Genomic DNA, 25530 nt, shown 5'->3' on the forward strand with positions numbered 1-25530 from the left:
TCTAACATCAGCAAAACTATGTTTTCATTCACTGTAAAGAAGGTCATTAATGTACAAGAGGAAAAGAGAAAGCACTGAACCTCAGGGATCATCAGTCTAGTTGGGAAATTAGAAGACAGAGCTAGCTACCTAGTTGCCAAAAATAGTGGGCACTCCATAAAATGAGAGCTTGTTCGGAAGACTTTTCCAAGGCTTGTGATCGTGTCACAAGCCTTGGAAAAGTCAAGGTCAACTGTTTTGAGTTTCATTTAACTTTTCCATCAGACTTTTCCAAAGATGAGTAACAAGCCCAGATATCATTGTTGAATCAACATCGACAGAATTCATGCTGACAAGTACTGATCAGATAGAATGCTTTAGGTTGTGTAAAAATTGGTGGTTGTCAAATTTCTTCATTACTTTGGACAGAGTAGAGGTAACTGCACTGTGAAGATAATTGGAAAGGAGAAAATTTTTGATCTTTCTAGGAACTGGCTGAATATGAACAAATTTCCATGAAGTAGTAAAAACAACAGTAGAAGTAAAAAAAAAAAAAAAAAAAAAAAAAAAAAGGCAACACAAGATGAGAGCAAGCTCTGTACAGATTTTGAGAAGAAGAGCAAAAATACCATCAGGACCTGCAGACTCCTTGGCATTGACTGTTTAAGAGTTCTTCTAATATCCTCTTGTCAGAAGACAACAGGAGGCATCATTAAATGTAGAATATTTCGTATAAGAGTTGATTTGCCAAAATCATCAATACAAGATTGTCACTGTTAGTTAACAGACTAGGATTGGCAGCTCTGACTAGTAGAGGTGGTCAGGCCCAATGGGAGTAGGGGGACTGGAGATGTACAGTATCCAGTGCTGCAATTCTTCAAAAGGCATGGCTGAGACCTTAAATATTATATTTTTTAAGTAAACAAATTCTGCTAAACTTAAAATAATAAAAGTTTCTATTTTATTAATTTTTATTTTATTGACTTATGTCATAACTGACTTGCTGCCCTCAAGCCTGTCTTAGCTGTTGATCCTGGTTGCTATTTCGAATTTATTCTACTCTAATTTGGCATAGTCTATTGGCTTTTTCTTTTTAAAATTATTTAATTATTATTTTTTTTTCTCTCTCTCTCTCTCTCTCTCAGTAGCACTCATTATTTCCCTTCCCCCCCTTTATGTTTAGTTCATTTGATTTTATCATTATTCTTCGTGTAACTGTGTCATTCTACTTGCTTTAAGTTTTATATATATATAAAATTCATCATGCTTTTAGTAAAGTGTCTTTTTTAAGAAATTTTTTATGATTATATATTTTTGAACAGGTACAACTGCAATCGGTATGAGGAAGAAGATGGCAAATCTGCTAGAAGTGCACAAGAGATATCACGGGCTGCTTTGCAAAGATATTTGTTTTATTGCAATCGCTATCTGAATCACATGCAGAGTTTAAGGTTTGAAAATCAGGTGACTGAGATATATACTGACTTTTAATTAATTCCCTTAAAATGCAATTTTGATTAGTTTTCAGCACATTACTTTGGGATTAAGTTTTAATTATTAGCTAATGCAGCGTACTTACTGTGATTGTCACTAAATATTTTTCTGAACGAGAGGTGGTTAGGGCAGATATGTGTTATATTCCAAAGTCTCTTCATCAATAGTTCAATAAAAGTATGAAATAATATCAGAAATCTGGAGGGGGAGATGTGTATTCCCACATTTGTCACTCTGATGTCTCCACTGGTACTTAAAGAAAAGTTTGCATAAGAAAAGAACTTCTTTTCCTATATAAAACAGTGGTTCATAATGCGAAAATGTTCACATTGTGAACATAGTACATTGTACCAGGTGGCCACAATTAAAGTAATGCAACTAAATATGACAGGTGTCTTCAGATTGCACAGAAGAGAATTTTCAAAATGCAAAATTAATTCCAAAAATCATCACCATGTTACTTGTTACTGGGTGGCTGAACATAATGTAAATGAAGAACACACTATTAAAACTGTTATTAGTACACTGTCACTTTATTGCTTGCTACCTTTGTGTAACAGCATTATTAACAACACATAATGTGGTTATTACTGTTGTCAGGCATATTAGCATGACATTAACAGTATGGAATGCTACCTCCTCTTCCAAGTTGCAATATTTTATTTGCCACTCAGTTCTTGATATGTGGCTCAATGTGACCACCATTGTGGTCCAGCCAAACCTCAAACCAAGTAATGACATGGTCAGCTGCAAAATGTAACCTATCAGGAGTGGTGTTTCACCATGGGCAGTGTGATGCTATCCTTCAGGACTTCAAGTTCAGGAATGCTATTATAATACATATTATCCTTCACATAGTTCCACACCTAAAAGTGGCAAGGAATGTTAATTATTCTTTCAGTGGCAAAATGCTCTTTTAGCAGTTTTGTGTGTGTATATATATCATGTGTATCATAGATATTGTGTATATCTTGTATATATCTCCCAATATATGAAGACATTGTGTCATGCATGAAAACTGTTGTTTCCAGGCATCCTCATTCTTCCAGTTGTTAGATTGACAACAGTCACTAAGATCTCCCAGCACCATTGGGTGATAACTGAACATGTTAGGTCTAGTAGAATAGTTTTCTTTAAAAAATAATGGGCCTATAATGAAGAAACTGTGAAACCACACCATGCTGTGACCTTAAGTGCTTGTAAGGAGATTTCCCATAGAGCACAGGTTGGCTCTATAGCCCAAATCCTGTGCTTTTGGGTATTCACAGTTGAGTTCAACTGGAAATGGGTGTGGTCTTCCCCCAGACGATATTCCATGGCTTCTCTGTGTCTGCCTCGATTTGTGTCAAGAATTTTAGAGCAAATGTTAGTCAAGTTTCAGTATCACACATTCGCAGTTGTTGCTAAGTGGAATTTATATTGGTAGAACTGCAAAACGGCCGCCTCCATAGCCAGATGGGCAGGAGCAGCAGTGCGTAGCACACGCTTCTTGATTAAACCGAGGTTCGAGCCTGTGACTACCAGATACAGAGGATGCGGAAAGATCAGGGAATGACCACTGCATATCCTCGGAGCAATATGGCCTTAGTTGCTAATGCTCCTAAAAACCAAATGAACAAAACAACTAGCTGCAAAACCTTATGTAATACCATCTAACACTGTTGTATCAGTATATCCATCAGTCCTGCAGCAGATGCACCAGTTCTGATTTCTGGTGCCAATACAACCACATCACTGTCTGCGGATCTTTCCATGACTGTGGAACAATATCCTCAACCCACTCTTGGTTGAGGGGTTGCATCCTCTTTTTTGTGTCACTCCTAGATTGTCAGTTTCTTCAAACTGTCCAATCATTTTTCAGAGTCTAAATGGCACCATTTGATTTTTCTTTACTGCTGCCTACGATCCCAAAAAGCTGTTGCTATTCTGGTAGTAGACCTTGGCAATCAAACTCACTGTGGTAAAGGAGAGAGGCATTGTGATATGACACTGTGGTATTATCCTCTTTACACCATCCTATGCAAATCATTCACATGACAAAAGTTGTTCTGTGAATGATTACCATAGACTGGTTCAGAATGTGAATGATTAGCCAAGGAGTAATATGGACTGGACACATTCAGACATGTCTGGCTTGGTAATTACAACATCACATGATCATCACACTATAGTTGAGTTCAGTTTTGTTCCCTATTGTTGTTTGTGGCATTAGCCACCATAATTTCATTGGCCCAAAGTTGCCTTTGGGACACCACATATCTATTTTAAAAATTTTATACTGGATGGGGCCACATTTTATTTATTTTATTTTTTTTTTATTAAAAATCTCCTTTTTTTTCTGGTGATCTCAATTTCAGAACTGCCTGCTTTGTGGGTAGTTGCCTAATCCATTGGCTCTGAGACTTCTGTCTTTTGATAATGAAAATTATATATGAGGTTGTAACAAGTGATGGAGTTAGTGAAATAATGTTAATTCTTCATTTAGTTTCTATTATGGAAATCTAAACCTTTCAAGTTTGTATTAGAAAGTGATGGCTTTGTTGTAGATTTTTTTTTTTTAAATACGTCTGTGAATTAAATGTTGATGCATTCAATACAGCCTTTAAGGCCTCTGTGCACTATCCATTATGTATTAATATACATCCAGGCCTCACATAATGTGAGTTCGATTAACGTGTTTTTCAGTTACTGCTATTTGAAAAAATTATACTACTTTTCACTTTACATGATGAAAATTACCAGTTAACACAATTTTTTTTTTTTTTTTTTATGTGATAGTTGAAAAAGATTTGAATCGTGCGTTAAGCTTACAGCATGTCAGACGGGAAATAAACAAATGTTTGCCTGCTGCCCACCTCAGTGTGTTCCATCAACCATCGGAAGAAGTGTTACTTGTTTGTCTCCCACTAATAAAGTCAATGCAGACTCACATTTAAAAATTCTAATTTTTAAATGAGCCAGATGAAAATGTTACAGTAAAAGAACTAGATGAAATCTTTCGTATTGCAGAGAACCTAAAACAAAAGGTTTGAGGTTCTCTGCAGTATTTATTTTGCCAGGGACCAGAGAAGGTTGTTTTCGGCTATCGGAAATTGATTGATGAAAAGAGAAAGTCAACACTGTTTAAATATTTCCGTAACAAATTGTTTCTTCACTGTGTATTTTATGTCAGAGGTTTCCAAATTTTCTCGGTTCACGGCACCCTTAGTGTCTCAGTAATTTTTTCAGGCATACCTAGACCAAAAGATCCTAACAGTTACGTTTATTAAGCAGTTAGGTCCAAACAACTTAATAAGAAATGTTGAAACTGTGAACTACCTTGAGCTAGTAGTTCGCAGTGTCCAACTGATGTCAAGTATCGGTGTTTCCCTCAAATTTTAAATATTCCGTGGTGCACAGTTTGGGAACTGCTGTTTTATGCAATAAACATTTAATTCCATAATTATTTTCATTATCTTTTACATGGTATACATTTATAAAGTTATTTAAAAGGTATTTTTAAAATTCTTTATGGACATTCCTGAAGATCGAGGACGAATTATAATTTTTCCTATTGATTATTATATTCAATTAACGTGTTTCCGTTTTGTGCGATGCACTCATGGGACGAATTAATCGCATTAATTGAGATCAGCCTGTATTATCATGTGCTAAAGCATTTTAATACAGTAAACTCAAGAAGAAAGCAAACAAAGTTTGCAATATAGCATCATTACTATGACGTCTCATACTAGTAATGCTGTGTATAAACCCCATGTGCAAGTCCTGAAATACAGCATCTAGTATACTGGAGTTGACCACCCAGGTGTGAACCAACGTAAGCAGTGATTGAGATGTGGCATCCATACCATGCAGAGGAATGCTGTCCCTCTGTGCAGTAGGTGGTTTGTAAATGAAAGAGCAACAAAGCTCATGTCCCATGTTATTATCAATTTTAAAAATAGAGAGGAATTACCTCGGTATATGCATGTAGAATGTTCCTTCGCTAACGCTCCTTGAATTTAAACGACTGGTGTAACAGTCAAGACTTTGCTGGAATCAGATATAGTTAGTAAATGAAAGAGCAACAAAGCTCAGTATGTCTTATGTAATTAATCAATTTTAAAAATAAAGAGAAGAATTACCTCAATATATGCACTTAGGACGTTTCTTCACTAACACTCCTTGAATTTAAACACATTTGTTTGAAATGTGACAGAAGATCGGATAGAATGATTGTGTAGTATAGTCTGTAATTTCTGCATATTTTTAGAAATAATTTTAAATTCTGTCTTTAAAAAGTTGATTCAGTTGTTTATGCCATTGTTCAATGTAAAACACAGAAATAAAATTTTTCTTATTACTGTTGTTATTCGGAGTTATAATTTGGTTCGACCTATTTACTGCTTGTTCTTTGATATGTCTAATTACAGATGGGGGTAGCCACGATTTCGAAATCTGTTTGTCAATACAGTGAAACTTCCCTTTAACGGACAGCCATGGGGAACGAAAATGTGTCCATTAGAGAGAAATGTCCGCTAACAAGAAGTCTGAGGGAGAAAAAAAAAAAAAGAAAGAAAGAAAAATCGTTAAACGTTTAATGTAAAATTAAATTAAAATATATACAGATTTTGCACAATATTTTTGTAAATAATATACAATTACATACACAAGAGATAAAGAAAAATCCTTAAACGTTTAATGTAAAATTAAATTATATACAGATTTTGCACAATATTTTTGTAAATAATATACATACAATTGTGCTATGCATATTATGACTTTATCTTATGAAAAATACATACAGTAATCACTTATTTTCTTCTGCACCTTCTTCCGGCTGATAATTTTGTTTTCAACATTTGTTTGGAGTGAAGAAACCATCAAAAGTCCTTCAGTAAGATACTTCAGCGGCGGAAAACATTTTTAAACGATTGATTTGTATGAGCGTTTCTTCTATTTTCATCGGTGGTTCGTCGTTAATGTTCTTCGACAGAATGACCTCCTTCCATTTCTTCATCCTCATGAGGAACTTCTTAAAAAATATCGATGATAATGTCGTTGATATCTATAGCACCATCTTCTGTAGTGAGGTTCGATTCTATATCTTTGTAGCCAGGGTCACTTGTAGCTGAAGTATCGTACATTATCAATAGATATTGAAGTTCTTGTTCTGCTTGGTGCTCCACATTGCTGTTCACAACTTCAATTTTTGCGTTTGAGAAGCCAGACTTTACAAAACAGTTCACGACAGTTTGTTTTCTAATTGCGTTTACTGAAGAGGAAATCCATTGAATCGCATCTAGGATGCTGATTTTCTTTGCAAGGTCACTCGCACATGTTACATCGTTCATGTTTGCAATGAGATGTCTTAAAACACGTTTTCTGTAATGAAGTTTAAAATTTTTTATTATCCCTTGATCCAAGGGCTGACACTCTTCAGATGTGTTTGGTGGCAGAAAAACGATTTGAATGTTGAAAATTCAATGTGCAGGTGAGATGCAGCATTATCCATGAAAAGAATAATTTTTCTGTTTTGACGAATCATGTTTTGGTTAAAGTGACTTATCCATTCACTCATGATATCTCGTGTCATCCACGCTTTTTTATTAGACTTCTAGTCAACATTCAAGGTTCAACTTTATGCCCTTGAAACAACAAGGATTTTGTGGTTTTCCTATAACACGATGTTGTTCAAAGTCTTCCAGCATATTTGTACACAATAGTACAGTCAAGCGTTCCTTAGAAATTTTTCCGCCCTGGCACTTTTCGTTTTTTAGACTCATTGTTTTTTCAGGAAGAGCTTTAAAAAACAACCCTGTTTCGTCACAGTTGTAAATATCATTAGCTTCAAAATCACGACATAAATCTTCCAATTTGACGGTCCACTCTGTTACAACCCCAGTATCAACAGATCCACATTCACCACTTACGGTTTTCCAAGAAATTTTATGTCGAGTTTTGAACTTGTCTAGCCATCCCACAAAAGCTTTGAACTCATTTACTCCCATAGATTTCGCAACCTCCAAAGCCTTTTCCCTAATAATAGGCCCATTAATGGGAATTTTTTTAATACGTGCGCGACAAAACCACTCATACGTAACATTGTCAATTTGAAGTCCAACAGTTTTCGGGAATGATTTTTGAACGTGATCATTTCCGTGTTGCCAAAATTGTTTGAGCAGTTCATTTTTTTTTTCTTTAGGATGTCGCTTACCTGCGTCTTCCAGATTTTGAATTTTGCAGCGAGATTGCGAACACTATTTTTTTGCCGATCATACGCATTAATGAGTTCGACTTTATCTTTTAAAGTTAAATGTTTACGAGAAGACATTGTGCACTTCACACGACACTGAACAAAACTGAAAACTGAAAAGACGAAAGGCTGACCATATTCCCCCCATGCACACACCGAATTCATCAGAGGTTTTACATGTGCCTTAAAATTCTTGAAAAAGGGTTTAGAACCGCGACGTAAACCTTGATAAAATTCAGAGAATCGGAAATAGAAAATAAACACACGATTGAGGCAATACGTGGAAGAAAAGTTCCTAGAAAAAGGGCCGTGAGCTCTCCCGCAGTCCGTTATGGGGAGATCAAATTAAGTGCTAATATAAACAAAACAGTGCACATTGCCTGTCCGCGTCTGTTACAGAGAATGTCCGCTAGACAGAAGCTGCAAACACGTTAAAACCAATACAGGTGAGTTGGGGAATTTGAAAATGTCCGTTGTAGAGAGATGTCCGTTAACGAGAGGTGTCCGTTAGGAGAAGTTTCACTGTATTTCTATTTTGGTGTTTAAGGCCGATTCAGATGAAGAATACTTAAATGTGGTAAGGAATTTATTTAACATGATTGATCTTTTATACGTGAAGGGGTGGTAGCTGTCATAGTGTAAAAAACATGCCAGTATTAGTAGGTTTCCTATATATTTTGAACAGAATGCCATTCATGTTATGGATAATGGTAAAATTTATTGATCTATTGTCCATGTTCTCAATTTCTCTCAGAAATCGTGGGAACCCCCGTCTCTAATTAGACATATCAAAGAACAAGCAGTAAATAGGTTGAACCAAATTATAACTCCAAATAACAACAGTAATAAGAAAAAATATATTTTATTTCTGTACCATACATTAAACAATGGCATAAACAATTGAATCAACTTTTTAAAGACACAGAATTTAAAATTATTTCCAACTCTATGCAGAAATTATACTATACTACACAGTCATTCTATCCGATCTTCTATCACATTTCAAGCAAATTATTTAGTTTATCATATTTCATGTAAATATTGTGACTCATCCTATCAGGGATCGGCATGCTGTACACTGCATACACAAGTTAGTTAGTTAGTTATTTGGTTTTTAGGAGCATTAGCAACTAAGGCCATATTGCTCCGGGATATGCGGTGGTCATTCCCTGACCTTTCCGCATCCTCCGTATTTGGTGGTGACGGGCTCGAACCCCGGTCTAATCAAGAAGCGTGTGCTACGCACTGCTGCTCCTTCCCACCTGGCTACGGAGGCGCCAACATACACAAGTAAAACAACACACGGCTTCAGTAAGTGCTTCACATTCTGCGACCTCTGAATTGGCCTTCCGTGCTATTAGTGAAGACCATACGTTTTTATTTAATGATGCAAAAATTATTAACGTCCAACATAACTATACAAAATTATTAATAGCTGAAATGCTGGCAATTAAATTAACTCTTAATTCAATTAATGTACGATTCCCCTACCCTATTTCCAATTCCTGGTTGTTTATGCACATGCTTCATGACAGCAAATAATCTCTCATATATAAATTAAACAATTCATTTTAATTTTAAGTTTACTATTCTGTGATCACGAATTAGATCAAAGTCCTGTCCACTTAATCATTTAAAGTCAAGAAGAGTGTTAGTGAAGAAATGTCCTACATGCAGATATTGAGGTAATTCCTCTCTTTATTTTAAAAATACTAGGTGGCAGATGACTCATCAACCAGTGCAGTACCACTACTTTGCTTATTGAAGGCTTAAAGTGGTGGAACTCATGTTTAGTTTCCAGAGAAAAGCTCCGGCAACCCTCCCCATCTCTCCTATCATTTGGTGGTGTGATTGATATCTTTTGAGGTTACAATGGGCATCATGGTGAGATACAATCTTCCTTACATTTTGAGGGTAGAGCTCTGAAACAGTGTTCACAGGCCAGCCACTAGAGTTCACTTGACTGAACATATTGGTAACCCTCTAGAAGGCTTCCAGATCAGCTAGTGTATAATCTCGCTGCCTTTACTCTGCCAGATAGTGAGAGGGAGTCTGAGTAGTGTGTTTGTGGGGGAATTGTTGAGGCCACATTATGTCAAGGAGCTGGGTATATTCTTGCCATGTGTGTGCATTATTCAAAAATTTCATTACTTCATACAACCTTGCAACAGTCAGTATGGTTTTAAGCAGGGCAACTCTACGGAGGATGCCATGCACCACCTAGTGACAATAGTTAAAAATTCAGAGGAGAAATATATGCTGGCAATCTCTATTGACTTTGGGGCATTTGACTCACTCTGTGGTGGCCTAGTGTCCTTAGGAGACTCCATCAGGCAAATGCCCCACAAAACTTCTATAAGGTAATAAACAGCTACCTTACAGACATTAGTGTCTCAGTACACACAAGTTCCAGGAATTGACATGCCCTGTGAATAAAAGCTGCACGCAGGGTTCAATCCTTGGCCCTTTCTTCTGGATGAATTTCTGGCCTTGGATATGGGCCTTGTGGAAAGCCTGGCCTTTGCAGATGACATGATTTTCCTTGTAAAAGGTAATGTGCAAGTGGTTGTAGAGCAAAGATGAAATTCCGCCTTCTTGTAGCTGCAGGAGTGGGCACAAATGTACATTCTAAAAATATCGCCTGAAAAAACCAAAAAAAAAATACTTCTAAAAGTAATTTGTACATAAGATGTCCACAAATTAAAAATTAACAACCACTATAAAAATGGTAACAGAATTAAACTATCTTGGAGTGGTCTTTGATTCAAAATTAACTTTTTATCCCCTTTTTACCTACTTCGTGAAGAAAGTGAGAAATTATGCAGGTATGATTGCCAGGATCAGTCGAGCAGACTGGGGGCTCAAAAGAAAGAACCTGGCAATCATATGATTGCCAGGTTCTTTCTTTTTCTTTGATAATGTTATATGATTGCCTACCTGTTATTACCTGTGGAGCCGGTGCGTGGTTCACCCGCTTGGCCATAATGAGAAATAGGAATAAATTAGAATCGAACAAAGGACAATGCTACTCACTATTACCAGAGCATATCGCACAGTAAGCACACCTGCACTACAGTTGCTGGCCAGAGCTCTCCCACTTTACCTGGAAGTAGCCAAAAGAGGCTTATATTATAGATTTAAAAAGGGCATACCCACAGAATTTCTGGGGATAGCCCTTGATACAGCCAACACCTTCAACAAAGAAAAAGAACAGCCACAAAGCTCCATGAGCTATGGCAGACAAAGTGGGAGCAGGAAATCAGAAGTCTGGTTACCAAAAGGTTTCTGCCATGGGTGGCAATTGTTAGCCCAAAGCCACCTAAGTGGTATGTCCCCTTGACTTTTCACAACATTTATATTGACAGGTCACGGCTCCATAAAGGTGAAACTAACCTCCTTAGGGTTGACAGATGACCCAAAATAAGACTAGGCACACATTCTATATGAATGTATAATTTATGACATCCCCAGAACACAACTAATAGCACAGATTGGCCCCCTTCCCAGGGGAGAAGAACATCTGTTCATCATAGAAGAGGAAAATTAAAAAGCCTTTACATCCTTCACACAGAAAGTATTTGAAATGCACAGAACTACCCAAAGAATGGCAATTCAGCCCCCCAGCAATTAAACAATAATGAATAGTTAAAATTGCCCACGTTTCCCACCACATCCTGGCAGAAATCTGACATGACAAAACCCCCCAGGACTACCCTGCCATGAGTAGGAATCTGGGGCCCCCACAACAAATAAGTAACCATGTTGGGGTGGGAGATGTTAGAGGCAGCCAGGGAAACAGATTAGCTGAAAAATATCAGTAGGCTAGTAGCAAGGGGTGCAATGTAGAATGAAAGAAGAATGAATGAAAGACAGAATGAATAGGCTGGACACTGAGTGAACTAGGAATTATGGTAAAAGGGAATAAATGGCAGTTTTGGTGAAAGAAAGAGTGACCTAGAATGAGAGAAAGGAGGGTGAATGGGAATGAGTGGAAGAGCAAATGTAATTGGCCGAAAGAATACAAAGTTAATAACTTGCATTACCTTATTTATACTAACAAAAATTTACTAACAATACAAACGTTATCACTACATTTTCCCCTGGCCTGCACACAACTGAAGAATAATAGTAAGTTGAGGTGCCCAGAGAGCAAGAATCACATAAACGAAATGAAGGCTAGTAGAATGAATGAGATTGTAAGTGTGAGAGAAAAAGAACACAAACCAAAATGCTACAGTAAAGTACACACTAATCCTAGTTTTAATTAGTATTTAAAATTTACACTACACATCATTACATCCCCCCCCTGGTGTGTGAGAAAAAGATGAATGAATGAAAAAAAAAAATGTGTGTGTGTGTGTACACCACAGTTTTTTATATAAATATATAAAACAGGGGAAAAAATAAGAAAAAAAGTATAAAAATAGAATGCAAGTAGAGTGAGAATGCAGATTATGAATGAAGTAAATATGTCTCTCCCATCCCTTTGCCTGGTGGGTTCCTCGCTGCTAGCTAACATGCCCCACCCCCAGAGCAGGATGGGTAGTTTGACCTTCCTACCGGATTCAACACTATCTGGACAATCACCGACAAAGACATACTGCAGCTTTGCTGCCGACATGCCATTTGGCGATCTGAACTGGATACTCTAACCCAGTTCCCTTTAAAACCCCATCCCTAGGCAGGGGAGGGAGGAGACAGGTCTCTGTCCCCTCCCCTCTCTGCCTCCCCCCATACTTCACCTAGTGCGGTAGGCACCTCCGTAGCCAGGTGGGAAGGAGCAACAGTGCGTAGCACACGCTTCTTGATTAGACCGGGTTTCAAGCCCGTCACCACCAAATACGGAGAATGCGGAAAGGTCAGGGAATGACCACCGCATATTCCCGTAGCAATATGGCCTTAGTTGCTAATGCTCCTAAAAAAAAAAAACCAAAACCAAACCACCTAGTGGGGCTCATTTCCACTGACCTCTTTGGGGATGCCTACTCTAACGTGTCCCCATCCTTCTACCTGTTTTCCCCCAGTCTTCATTCTCCCCCCCTCTCTCACTAAACCGGCCAAGTACACCCCCCCCCTTAACAATGCCGCCAAATTCTAATCAACATCTAAATTCCACCACTTTCTTGTAAATCTCTTTTGGCCAAATTCTAGTGTTTTTTTTTTTTTTCAGGAGCATTAGCAACTAAGGTCATATTGCTCCGGGGATATTCGGTGGTCACGGGCTGGAACCCTGGTCTAATCAAGAAGCGTGTGCTACGCACTGCTGCTCCTGGCTACAGAGGCGCCGCCAAATTCTAGTGTTCACCCCCTTTTTATATATATATTGGAATTGTCTAATGACAATTAGATTTAAATATTAAAGTTTTAAATAGCGTAAATGAGGATATTAGCTCCTACGTTAATGCTATTGTACAGTGACAATTAGACATTATACATGCATGGGTTATATATGTTATATATATTATACTGCAAACCTGATGCTCCAAGTAGTACCATAATTTAAAAAGTAACAATGTATAAATAAGTATATGTATAGCCTTGCCACTGAAATCCTTGGAAATTAGGTGGTGGAACCTGCCAAAGTACTTAATCTACTGGGTGCCTGACCTGCCTCCTCATGGCAAAGTGTGGGCAATGGTGGATCCCAATAGGGGCCCAACAGTTAAATGGTCAGAGAAACAACAGAACATAACACGACACAACAAACCACTCCCCACACATTTTTTAAAATCTCTGGCCTCCACAGAGTTCTGTGTCACTTACAAAGAATGCAATGTGGAGATTGGGGAAACCCCTGGTGCTGTCAGACAACTAACACACTTTACTTCATACAACATGTCCTCCTCTCCTTTTCTGACTACTTAATACATCATGAATAGTCAACCTCAAACTAATAAAACAAACTTACCTGTGAAAAGATCTAAACCTCCCAAACACTCCCTCATTCATTTCACAAATGTATATGATCACACTTCCAATCTCAGTGGTGTCCATTTCCACTTAGTCTACCAAACCCCATATACTTTTTCTGACAGGATTCCAATTATCAGTTGATTCAACCACTGCTCATCTCAATTGTCCTAATTATACAGTGTATGATTCTTTTCTCTTGAAAGGTAATACTTGTGCATATGTCTGCTCTGATATTCTCTGTCAGAGACAGTAAATTCAACTCGCCTCTTTTTTGATCTTCTCTGGCGCTGTACCACATGTCAAATTCATCTGTTGCCTCTATCATTCTCCCAACTCCACTAATCACTTCCTTTGACTTCCTCTCTTTGAAACTTTACTTTCTCCAGTCCAACTTTTCTAACAGTGAAGTAATTTTTCTTGGTGATTTTAATGTTCGCAACTCCAGCTGCCTTCTGTTTTCTAGTCACATGGGCCCGGCTGGTTGAGATGCTGTGGCTTTTGCAATTACTAATAACCTTGCACAGATTGTTCAATTTCCTACCAGAATACCAGACAATCCTGACCATGCAGCCAACACGCTTGATCTTTTTCTCAAAAATAACTCTTCTAAGTATGCAATCAAAGTGAGTGGTCCTCTAGGCACCTCAGATCACAGCTTGGTGATGGTCTGTTCTTCACTGGAGCCTTTCTCTCATGGCCAATCTCAACTTCATGTTGTTTCACATTACAAGAATGCAAAATGCGATGATTTTTCCAGAATTCTTTTCCTTGGTTGGACTACTGTGTCAAATCTTCTGATGTCAACATTTGCTCAGATCATGTCAGTGAAATTATTTTTGTAGAGATGGAATCCTTTATTACACAGTCCACCTTAAAATCTTGTCTCATCTCATCCTTTATCTAAACCTTGGTTTTCCAATAAATGTGCTAAGGCTGTTCAAGATAAGAATGTTGTATATCGCAATTGTCTTGTATCTAAATTTCCAGGTTCATTTTCTGCCTACACCAAAGCTCACAACAATTATAAAGCAGTTATTAAGAATCTGCATTCTTGCCTAACCTCCTTTATGACTTGATTACAAACTAATATCTGCCACAGGCTTCTGTATTACTTGATAATTTATATGCATCCCATTCATTTTCTTCTCTGCCACATGACTCAATAGTTTATCTGGCATCCATTTAGGTCCTAGCCTTGGACAGTATTTCTTCATTGGAAATATTGTTCGATACTTCATATAAAAACCCTGCCTAGTAGCTTTTTGAATACTTACCTAAATGCTTCCCATTGATCTGATGTTGGTAACATCATCAGTTGGTCCCACTACACAGAATTTAAAAACTGAGACCATGCTAATCTGCTTTACCAAAGAAAAAGCCTTTTCCTTTACCCTTGACAGTTATTTCTTTAATTAAATTCCACATTAGTACACTTTGATTGCTGCTAGCCAGTGGGTCTTTTACTGGCAGATTCTTAATGCATGAAGAATCACTGCTGATAACCAGATGAAGAGTATTGCTTTCCTTTTGTTGCCTCTCTAATATGCTGCTGTAGAAAACAGTCATCTAAGAAATCATCCAGTGTGTGTGTGTGTGTGTGTGTGTGTGTGTGTGTGTGTGTGTGTGTGTGTGTGTGTTCCAACCCACAAATTCCAGTCAACATCTGGAGAGTTAAAATCCTCCACTATGAGACATTGTGATTTGCTGGTCCACTATTTCTCTGTATAGCTGTTTGGTATACTCATCACAGTCATTAGGCCTATACCATACTCCTCTCAAATTTTGTTTTCCCAGTGCTTATATCACATCAAATTGACTCAGCATTGCACTTGTCACCCATGGTCAACTGGTTGCTACTACCTTAGATTTAATATGCTTCTTAACTAACGTAACCCCTCCACCTCTCCTGTCCTTTCTATATACATTGTACTCTCCATATTCAAATTCAGCATCATTTATGCTGACACTGTTTCTGCTATTTCTACAATATCTGCATTTGAGGACTTAATCAGTACTTCATATTCATCAAATTTATTTACTATGCTCCTAGCATTAGTGTACATGCGCATGTTCTTATTCTTAGTTACCCTAACACAGCCCATATATTTATTTGTTCCATGATGACCCACAGCAGAGCCTTAAGTCCCAGACACCTTGACTTCTAGGCTGCTACATATACCCCCACCCCAAAGCCAGCAGTTTTCCTACCACTGCCTCGATAGTATCAGATCAGCAAATATTCTTGTACTCTTTCTATTAGTTCATCCCATCCCTGTAAAAACAGTCTCTCCTGTTAACAAGCACAGACCATGCCAGGAAAAATTCTACTCTGTGGGCCTTGCACAATCTCTCCGGGTCCAAATTGATTGACAAAGCTGTCAACATATACTCCTGCCAATTGTGTCTGGGCAGAATTGCAGACACTTTCAAATTTAATCCTAACTTGCGATTTTCCAAAATTGCCCTTTACTTGTTAAGTAAGTCTCTGATCTCTACTCTTAATGTCATTAGTGCCAATGTGTACAAATCACATTTTCTGCCCTTAAAAGATGATATCTGCTCTACAATATCATCTACTCTTGCCTCTTGCAGACATGACCTGCTTGTATTCCAACTATCCTTGCACAACATCTTTCCCATTTTCCTGACTATAGAGTAACCGACAATAACCACCTTCTGTGGGACCCGCACATTCTGCCTTGGAGATTGCTGCTGTGTTGTCCGATGCAAAAATGCGAGCTCTGGCTTTGAGTTGGGCAGCTGAGAGTTAGATGGGCTCCCAGTTTAATTATTTGGAGGGCATCTACCCTACTCTTCAAAATCTCATAAATGCCCATCATAATGCTGAGTTGGTGCATAATTTCTTCACACTCCCTGCACCTGGCACACACACATAGACTGGATCATGTCCTGTTTCAAAAAGGTCTACAAATGTTTTGCATTTTGTTAGGCTGTGATACATTGGAGAATCACTCCCTTTGGTTCTCCCCCACCCTCCCAAGCCACATAACTTTGTGCCCATTGCTTTGCTGCTTTAGTCTGGGGCATGATTTCAATTTAAATACAATTTAATTGACTGACAATAAAAATTAATAAAATTAATTGGCAATACTACACTAAGCTAATAGATTCTTAAATAAAATTAATTTTCTATTTATACTCCAGGACGACCACACAGTCAAAGGAGTTCACAAGATAGAGAGAATACAAGAAACAGCACTGTATTTAGCAGTAACCGGCTTGAACCCCGGTCACTCAGTGCACGTGCACTTACACTCCCTTATGCCTGACTGCTCGGTTTGACATTACCCTATCAAGTTTTTGTTATATCTTATGCTATTAAGTTCAAATATATGTTATGCTATACCATTATGATCGCAATGTTAAATTAATTATATCCTTACTAAAAAGTAAAATTCCTTAGCTAAACACAAAAAGATAAGCCCAACAACTGATTAGAACCTTCAAGCTACTTATTCATAACAATTAAGATCCTACTATTCCACTGCACTACTTGTTATGTGCTATGATATTGCACCAAAGAAACTAATGAATGTGACCAGGATTATAAAGCTATTTATTGAATATGATTTGATATGCTAATTAGGTCAATCAAATGGCAAAATTTTTGAAGAACTTATCTGTTCCCAGGAGCTAAAAATGGAGAATTTTGAGCTCCTGGGAACAGATAAGGGTTGTTGGTTATTCTTCATTTTGATTAGGGTTGTTAGTTATTGTATCCATATGAGTACTCATGTCAGCTGAGACATTCAGGACAACTCTGCTTTGCTTCCATCTTGAAATTCTTTTCTATTTCAGCACAGTATCACATAAATGGCTTAATGAATTATTGGTTTGAAAGTAACACAGGAAAGCTAGATGGTGCAGAGTTCCAACCAACATTGCATTGAGTGCAACAATTTTGCTTATTTTAATATAGCAAGTGCTGTGTGGGCTATAAAATAAATTAATCGATTGAGGACTACTTCTTTTTCTATGCATTTTTTGGCAGCTGGTTTTCAAATACCATGTGTGAATGCTGTCATCTTAATACTCAGTTTTTTTTAGTATTATGAATTGATACTACCCCATTTACTTTAATTAAGTAAATGGGGTAGTATCAATTCACTTTAATTCATTTTAATTAAGTGAGTTATGTTTGAGATGGAGTGAAGCAGAAGTGAAGTACACCTAGAAAACCTATGAGCATAGGAAAGACTAAATATTCCAGAGCCTGTAATCATTAAACTGGTATTGAAGGGCCACCTGCATTATTAAACTGCTGGCTGCCACATGAATCATTCTGCACTTGTAAGGATTGTTTTCACCTTATTCAATAGATTTTTTTTGAATTTTTAAAATTCAAGGAAAATTTAAGAAAAATTGTTGGGGGGAGACTAAATTAAAAAAACACAACTGACTGGTAGGTGAATAGAACGGTTCTAAAGAAAGAGAATAATAATAATAAAGCCATAAACACTTATGCAGTCCCAGTGCTAACATACTCCTTCGGGGTCATAGATTAGACTAACACCGAGTGGAGGATATCATGATAAAGACAAGGACAATGATGACCAAGAGCCATCACCCCCCCCCCGAAGTCAGCCGTGGAGGGACTGATAATTGCGCTTAAAGGAGGAGGAAGGGGCCTGATAGACTTCATCGAACAACAGAAAACGATTGTTAACCTGAAGGATTACTTCCAGAAACACAACAGCACTCCACCAGGATATAAGGAAGATAGACAAGTGGTATACCCCACTCAACCTAAGCAAGGAGTTCCCTCCCAACCAGAGTCTCTGTAGCCAGGTGGGCAGGAACAGCAGTGCATAGCACACGCTTCTTGATTAGACCGGGGTTCGAGCTTGTGACCACCAAATATGGAGGATGCGGAAAGGTCAGGGAATGACCACCGCATATCCCCAGAGCAATATGGCCTTAGTTGCTAATGCTCCTAAATAACAACCCCCCCCCAACCAGGAGGCACAAATGAAGCTAGAAAGGTGGGCAGAGAAGACACTACATGGCAGGCACTACAATGATCACCATCAAGATCACATGAATAAAATTCCTTCCAATGCATGGCTCATGAGTGGGATGTTCTTCCCTGAGACTGAAGAATTCATGCTTGCCATCCAAGACCAGAATCAAAACTAGAAACTATAGAATATACATTGTTAAGGAGCCCGGAGTGTCCTATGGCACGCGTCGACGATGCCACCTGGCCTCAGAAATGATCCAACACATCACCGTGGGATGCATAGTGATCACCCAGACTGAGTACACACTCATAGACATGACCAGGTAGCCAGAATAATACATCAGAAGCTAGCAAGGAATACTAGCTGATTGATGAAAGTGTACCATGCTATAAGTACGAACCCCAGGCAGTACTAGATACCCCAATCCACAAGCTGTACTGGGACTGCACCATAATAACAGATAAGACAATCCCACACAACAGACTGGACATAACCCTTGTGGACAAGAAGGAAAAGGCTACCTATCTGATTGACATAGCAGTATCCAGCACTAGCAACCTGCAGAAAACCCATGGGCGAAAAATCAGGAAGTACACGAGCCTATGACAGGAGATCAAAGAGATGTGGCATTTGCAACAAGTTACGACCATCCCGATCATCGTGTCAACCACAGGTATGGTGCTAAAGACCCTACATAACAGCCTAGCAACAATAGGTCTCCCATCGAACACCTACAAGGAACTCCAGAAAGTCACAATCCTGAACACCTGTAGGATAGTCAGAGTTCCTCGACCAACAGTAACCAAACATTACAAGCACCCTGTGTACTTAATAGTAATACCTGCCATGAGGTGGATCCTCCAATCAGGGAGAAATAATATGAGTAATAATAACAAATAAATAGTATGGGAGTAAAAATTCTGCCACTTTTGCTGAAGTGGAAGATTAATATCTTCAGTAAAAGAATCATGGCAACCCAAAAATTTTAGTGAAGTACAACAAATTTTGGAAAGATTGCTTACATTATAAACCCAAACTGTGTATTATTTAGATCCATAGTTTTTTTAATACTTTTTTTTCTTTTTATATATATCTAAGCTCTATGCATCTGTTAGAGACAAAATGGAAGAGATGCAACAGCACATGACTTGGATTGAGGTTCAGTTTCTGAAAAAGGCCGTTGATGTCCTTTGTCAGTGTCGCCAGACTCTGATGTATACCTATGTTTTTGCTTATTACCTTAAGAAAAATAATCAGTCTGTCATATTTGAGGTTTGTATATTTAACAATTATGCTTGTAATGATAATGAAATCCTATATTTCAGGAATTTATATGAATAGCAGTCCTGTATTTTTTACTTAGCTTATCTCTTAAATAATGAAGCAGTTTTAAAAGAGTAAAACCTATGTAAAAAAAAAAGATTTTATTCTGTTTAACATGTCTAGAGTGTTGAAAAAGGAATGGGACAGTTTTTTACTATTTTTCATAAATTCATACTTCTCACTTTGCCTGCAACTCATATTACATTGTATTCCTACGCAAGGTTTATGAAAATTAAAGGTCAACAGATAACAGGGTTCGCTTTCACTAATAACAAATAAAGATATATTATTATTCTAATTACAACATATATTCCTTCCTTTTTTTTTTGCAACTTTTTTTTATCTTATAACATGGAATTGGATATACAGTGCCCTACTATCTAGACACCCCTCTCTTGATAGTTGGTCATGTCCTAGCCAAGCACCACATGTTAGCCACAACTATAAATATGTTCAAAGCCTTGGATGAGATAACTGTATGATTGTGAATGCAAGATGCCACGAATGACTGAGGTAACAGACTTCCAGCACGACAGAACAATAGGTTGACACAAAAGCAATCAGTCTATTCGTGACATTTCAACGTCAGTGAAGATCACCAGGTCAACAGTTGGTGGTGATGTGATCTGCAAATGGAAGCCGACTAGTGCTAAAGCTGTCATAAAATGAACCAGAAACCTCCAAAGCTGACAGAATGTGACAGGAAAATAATGCAAAGAATTGTCCACTCAGCATGTGTGTGCGTGCACACTCTCTCTCTCTCTCTCTCTCTCTCTCTCTCTCTCTGTGGGACAACTGGGACACGTGTCAACACCAGTACACTGCATGAAATGGGTTACTATGGTCATACAGCCATACACCAGCTACTAATCATCCCAATTAATGCCAGACACTAACTTGGTGCAAGGCCTGCAGTTGTTGTACCATTGATCAGTGAAAAGCTGTGATATGAAGTGACAATTTCACAGTACACATTCTAACAGTTTTGCCTGGTGTGCTGGTTGCCCAGAGAAAACTACTTGCCAGACTGTATTGTCTTAACAGTGAAATTTGGCAGAGGTAGCATGATGGTCTGGGGCTGTTTTTCATAATTTGTCCTGGGACCATTGATTGTTTTGACAAAAAAATATAAATGCTGAGGTCTATCTAAATGTCCTGAACCTACATTATATTTGATGTGCTGCCACAATGTGTTATAAGAAGGCCCATACCTGTATCAGCAGATAAACATTTCGTGTCAAACTGCTTATGGTGTGATAGACTGGTTTGAAAACATTAGCATTAGTAGAGGCATATGATGCAAGAAAGCAAGCTTATGCAGCATCAGCCAAAAAAAAAAAAAAAAAACTTCCATATCACCCCTCCGTTCATTCGAAATACCTGTCCAGCTGAGCCTTAAATTTGTTTAGGCTAACAACTTCCACAACAAGGGATGGAAGTCTGTTCCACCAACCAACTACCTGCTGGCTAAAGACAAATTTCCGCACTTCTATCCTACATCTGTCTTTCTTCAATCTGAATTTATGCCCTCTCAGATGATTATTCTGAGCAAGAGGAAGAATCCCATTGGCATTGAGCATGCTCAAACCATTCAAGACTTTATACACCTCTATCAGATCACCTCGCCGGTGCCTAGTCTCCAGACACTGTAATTTGCAAAACTTAAGCCTTTCTTCGTAAGAGCAACCCTTTGTTCCATTCGCTAATCTCGTTGCCCTTCTCTGTACTCGTTCCAGCAGCTCTACATCCTTCTTGAAATGAGGCCTCCAGACCTGTATACAGTACTCAAGGTGTGGCCTGACCATTGCCATATACAAGGGAATTGTTCCAGCAGCTCTACATCCTTCTTGAAATGAGGCCTCCAGACCTGTATACAGTACTCAAGGTGTGGCCTGACCATTGCCTTATACAAGGGAATAATCACCTCCTTATCCCTGCTAGAAAAATTCCTGTATATCATTGACAAGACACCATGAGCTACTTGATGGGCCCCTCAATTTAGATCCTTCGAGGGCATCCACCCTGTCCTTCAAGCTCTCATATAGGCCCATAACAATGCTGAGTTGTCACCTGATTTCGCTACAATCCTTGCATCGCGCACACACACACAAAGACATCCCCCATGGCAATATCATGTCCCGTACCCGATTGCTCCACAAACATCATGCAAGCAGTGCATTTTAAAATGCTGTGATTCAGAGGGCAACTGCCCCCCCTCAGTTCTCCCCTGAGCCACAGCACTCCCATTAGCTTGAGCCTTTTGCTTTGCTGCTCTGGGCAACATGAGCATCAAAAAGTTGGACTGGCTAGCCCAGAGTCCTCAATCCTATAGAGACCCTCTGGGATGAATTGGATCATTCATTGTGTGTGTGTGTGAGAGAGAGAGAGAGAGAGAGAGAGGAGGGACTACCCAAAAAATAGAACTGAACTGGTTGTCACTTTGAAGGCCAAATGGTAGAAAATATTGGACAACATTTACAAAAAACTGGTGGAGAGTATGTCATAGACTAGCAGCTGTCATAAAGGTTAAACAGTCATATTGAAAAATAGTTTTTGCAATGTAATCAGTATATGAGGAATTTTTTTTTTAAATAATAAAAATTAATTAAAAATTTGACCACTAGAGAGCTTAGTGATATATTCACTTCATAGCTTTTGCATTTGTTATAAAATGAAATGATTCTTGGATTGGAAAATCCAAGTGTTTCCTCATCCTGATCTTATTCTTTATCATCAAGATAAAATGCTTGAATTGGTAGCCTAACATTAGTAACCAAGCTCAGTCATGTTCATTTTAAAATAAAATAAATTTTTCTGTTTATATCTTGGACAACCACAGTCAGAGAAATTCACAAAATAGACATAAAAAATGGACATCATTGAATTTAGATGTCATTGTTGGCCTGAACCATAGGCAACTCTAACACACGTACAAATGCACCCTCATGTTTGACCACTCAGCTGTAGGCCTCAGTTACCAAAATGTTGCCTAATGATAAAGTACTTTCGGTTAAACTTAATTACAAGAATGACTATTAGAGAGTATCACAGATAAAAATGTCTCAACACATCCTTGTTCAAAAAGAACTTTATTAAATATTACTCATTGAATATTTCACCAAAACTATTTCAAAGAAGTAGTAAAGATTAATATCGAAGTAATTACAAAAATCTCTCCCTTGGCTCAAGTCACTGATAGCTAACGTGTCAGTGGGATGGATTCAGGTAATAAATTACCAAAAATTTAATTTGACAATTTTTGTCAACTCTCAACGCTTCTTGTTTCACTGATCTATGATTTGCTCTTGCTCATTTTGGAAAAAAACAGAGTTACCTTTTATTCAGTGCGTACAATTTCTTCTTTCCCAAATCTCCTTATACGAATAAATTACAAAATGATACTTAAAACAAATTTACATAATTAAAATAGTTTAAAATTCAATGTATTCCTCACTGTTGACACACGGACAGTCCAACACCCCAGGATCACAGCGGAGAACCCCCCTTGACCCCAGAAATATTAACCCCCCCCCATGCAACCTTTAATGAAGGTAGACATTTTGTCATAAACGCAAAATTACAATACGAATAAAATGCTATTAAAATAAGATGAAAGTACCATAAAACCATGCAATTAAAAATTCCTCACTGGAATATCAATAAATTATTATTAAAATACTATGAGATGAAATAACTAAAAGATTCCACCCTTAAGCGGACTAAGACTTTTCGACTATTGTCATGTTCACAGGGTAGAATGAAACTAACGAAACAGGGGTATGTTGGGAATCATATAAATAGGAGATTAGTCTTTGGTACGCATGCATTCGAAAGTCCACGAATCAGATATGAGAAATGGTCGACGAACGTTGATAGTTTTTTTTTTTGTATTTTCATTTCTAAAGTCTCGGCAATCAATAATTTTGTATAATTATGTTGAATACTTAATTTTGGCTTCATTAAACAGGAATGTATGGTTTTCATTTATTGCATGGAATGTTAATTCCATTGCATTCACATGTGATGCACGAACTGATGTGTCATGCTGCCTAACCCTCGAATTTAAAATACATCTGGTGGATCCAATGTAAGACGAATCACAATCCTTGCAAGAAATGTGGTAGACAAAGTCATGTGTTAGTTGGGAAGTTGATAATACCGTGTGAATTTTAAGTGTGGCATATAATTTACCGACCGGTTTTGCTACTATTTGCATTTCAGTACCTCTGAAGAGGTTGATAATTTAATTTGTCTGTACCAGTGTTCAACATACGGCATTGAAATAAAATAATTTTTTTCTAATCCTGTCATTGTCTGTTATTGATTATTTTTTTTCCGCTTCTAATTTAATGCTGTTGATAGAGGTAATCGGGTATCCTCTATTTAAGAACCTATTCGTCAGTTCATCTATTTCTATCTGTAGGGCACATTGTGTGGAAGAATATTTGAACGCATTTAAGAACTGGGTTAGAACGATTGACCTTTATATTGAGTGTGGGTGATATCTACTATAGTGTAAGAACATCCCCGTGTTCGTGGGCTTACAATAAATACTGAAATTAATATTTCTACCCTCCATCTTAAATGTAAAGTTTAGAAAATTTATAGACTTTGTTTCTTCTTGTTCTGTTTCCAGAGTAAATTTTAACCTAATGTTCATATTATTAAAAGTTTGTAAAACTTCATTAATAGTGTCATTATCCATTATAATAAGGATGTCATCGAGGTATCTACCATAAAATGTGATTTTGAGTAAAAACTGTATTAGATATATATTTTCCAATCTATCTGAATACAGCTCCGATATTAGGCCGCTTAAATTTATGAGCAAGAGCAAGGTTTGCTCTTGCTCATGCATGGCTTTCAGCATTATGTTGAAGTCTAATTTAATTTTGCACACCAGTTTTGTGAGCCACTCTATTTGCAAACCTTTCTCTATCATACTCACACCTGTCTTTCTTCCTGTCTTGCAATCTGACCAATTTTCAAAATTTCCATTATTTTATTTTTTAATTTTTAGAAAATGCGAGGGGAGATTGCTTCTGATGTCACCGACAAGCTCAAGAACAAAAGGAGCAATATAGAGCTCATTAGAGTAATGAAAAAGCAGCTCAAATAAGAAGGAAAACAGATGAAAGTAAAACAAACAGACCATTTTTACCACTTTTCCTATTAAAAAGGGGAGAAAAGGTTAAACAAATCTCATACAAATACAGTAAAGTCCCGATTAGCCGAGGTTCCGTGTTATCTGAGCTAGCCCTTAGCTCAATTTTTACATAAAGGCTAAGTAAGTGGTGCTTTAAAGAGTTGTGTTCGTTTGTATGATGAGTGAGTCTGTGATGAGAACAGACTGTGCTGTGCTGATTCACGGAATTTCAATGACTCGTCTCCCTCCATCCACTCACCATGAAATTTCAACAGTTTTATCTGTCGGGTTCAGTTTGTCATCTCGTTTAAGTGGTTTCGCTTGTGACTAAAAAAAAAATTAAATTTTTTCTGTTTATACTCTGACACGACAACCAGGTTAGCAGAGTTTACAATAAATCGTCATTAGTATTACTACTTTTGGCCATTTCATTTAATAATTTGTTTCTAATAATTTAA

The 25530-nt window shown here is 37.7% G+C and overlaps 1 protein-coding gene across 3 annotated transcripts in view; it reads left to right on the top strand.

Moving 5' to 3' along the window:
• The window catches only part of LOC150089360 (E3 ubiquitin-protein ligase arih1-like), a 269746-nt gene that overhangs the window by 214790 nt on the left and 29426 nt on the right, over positions 1–25530 (top strand). For all 3 annotated transcript variants that reach the window (XM_090368540.1, XM_090368542.1, XM_090368541.1), the window contains 2 exons: positions 1302–1443; positions 19702–19875. In XM_090368540.1, the coding sequence (XP_090224666.1) occupies positions 1302–1443; positions 19702–19875 (316 nt within the window). The remainder of the gene's footprint in view (positions 1–1301; positions 1444–19701; positions 19876–25530) is intronic.

This window comes from Mastigoproctus giganteus, chromosome 2 (genome assembly GCF_048544385.1).
Source record: "Mastigoproctus giganteus isolate SK-2022 chromosome 2, ASM4854438v1, whole genome shotgun sequence".
Taxonomy (NCBI): domain Eukaryota; kingdom Metazoa; phylum Arthropoda; class Arachnida; order Uropygi; family Thelyphonidae; genus Mastigoproctus; species Mastigoproctus giganteus.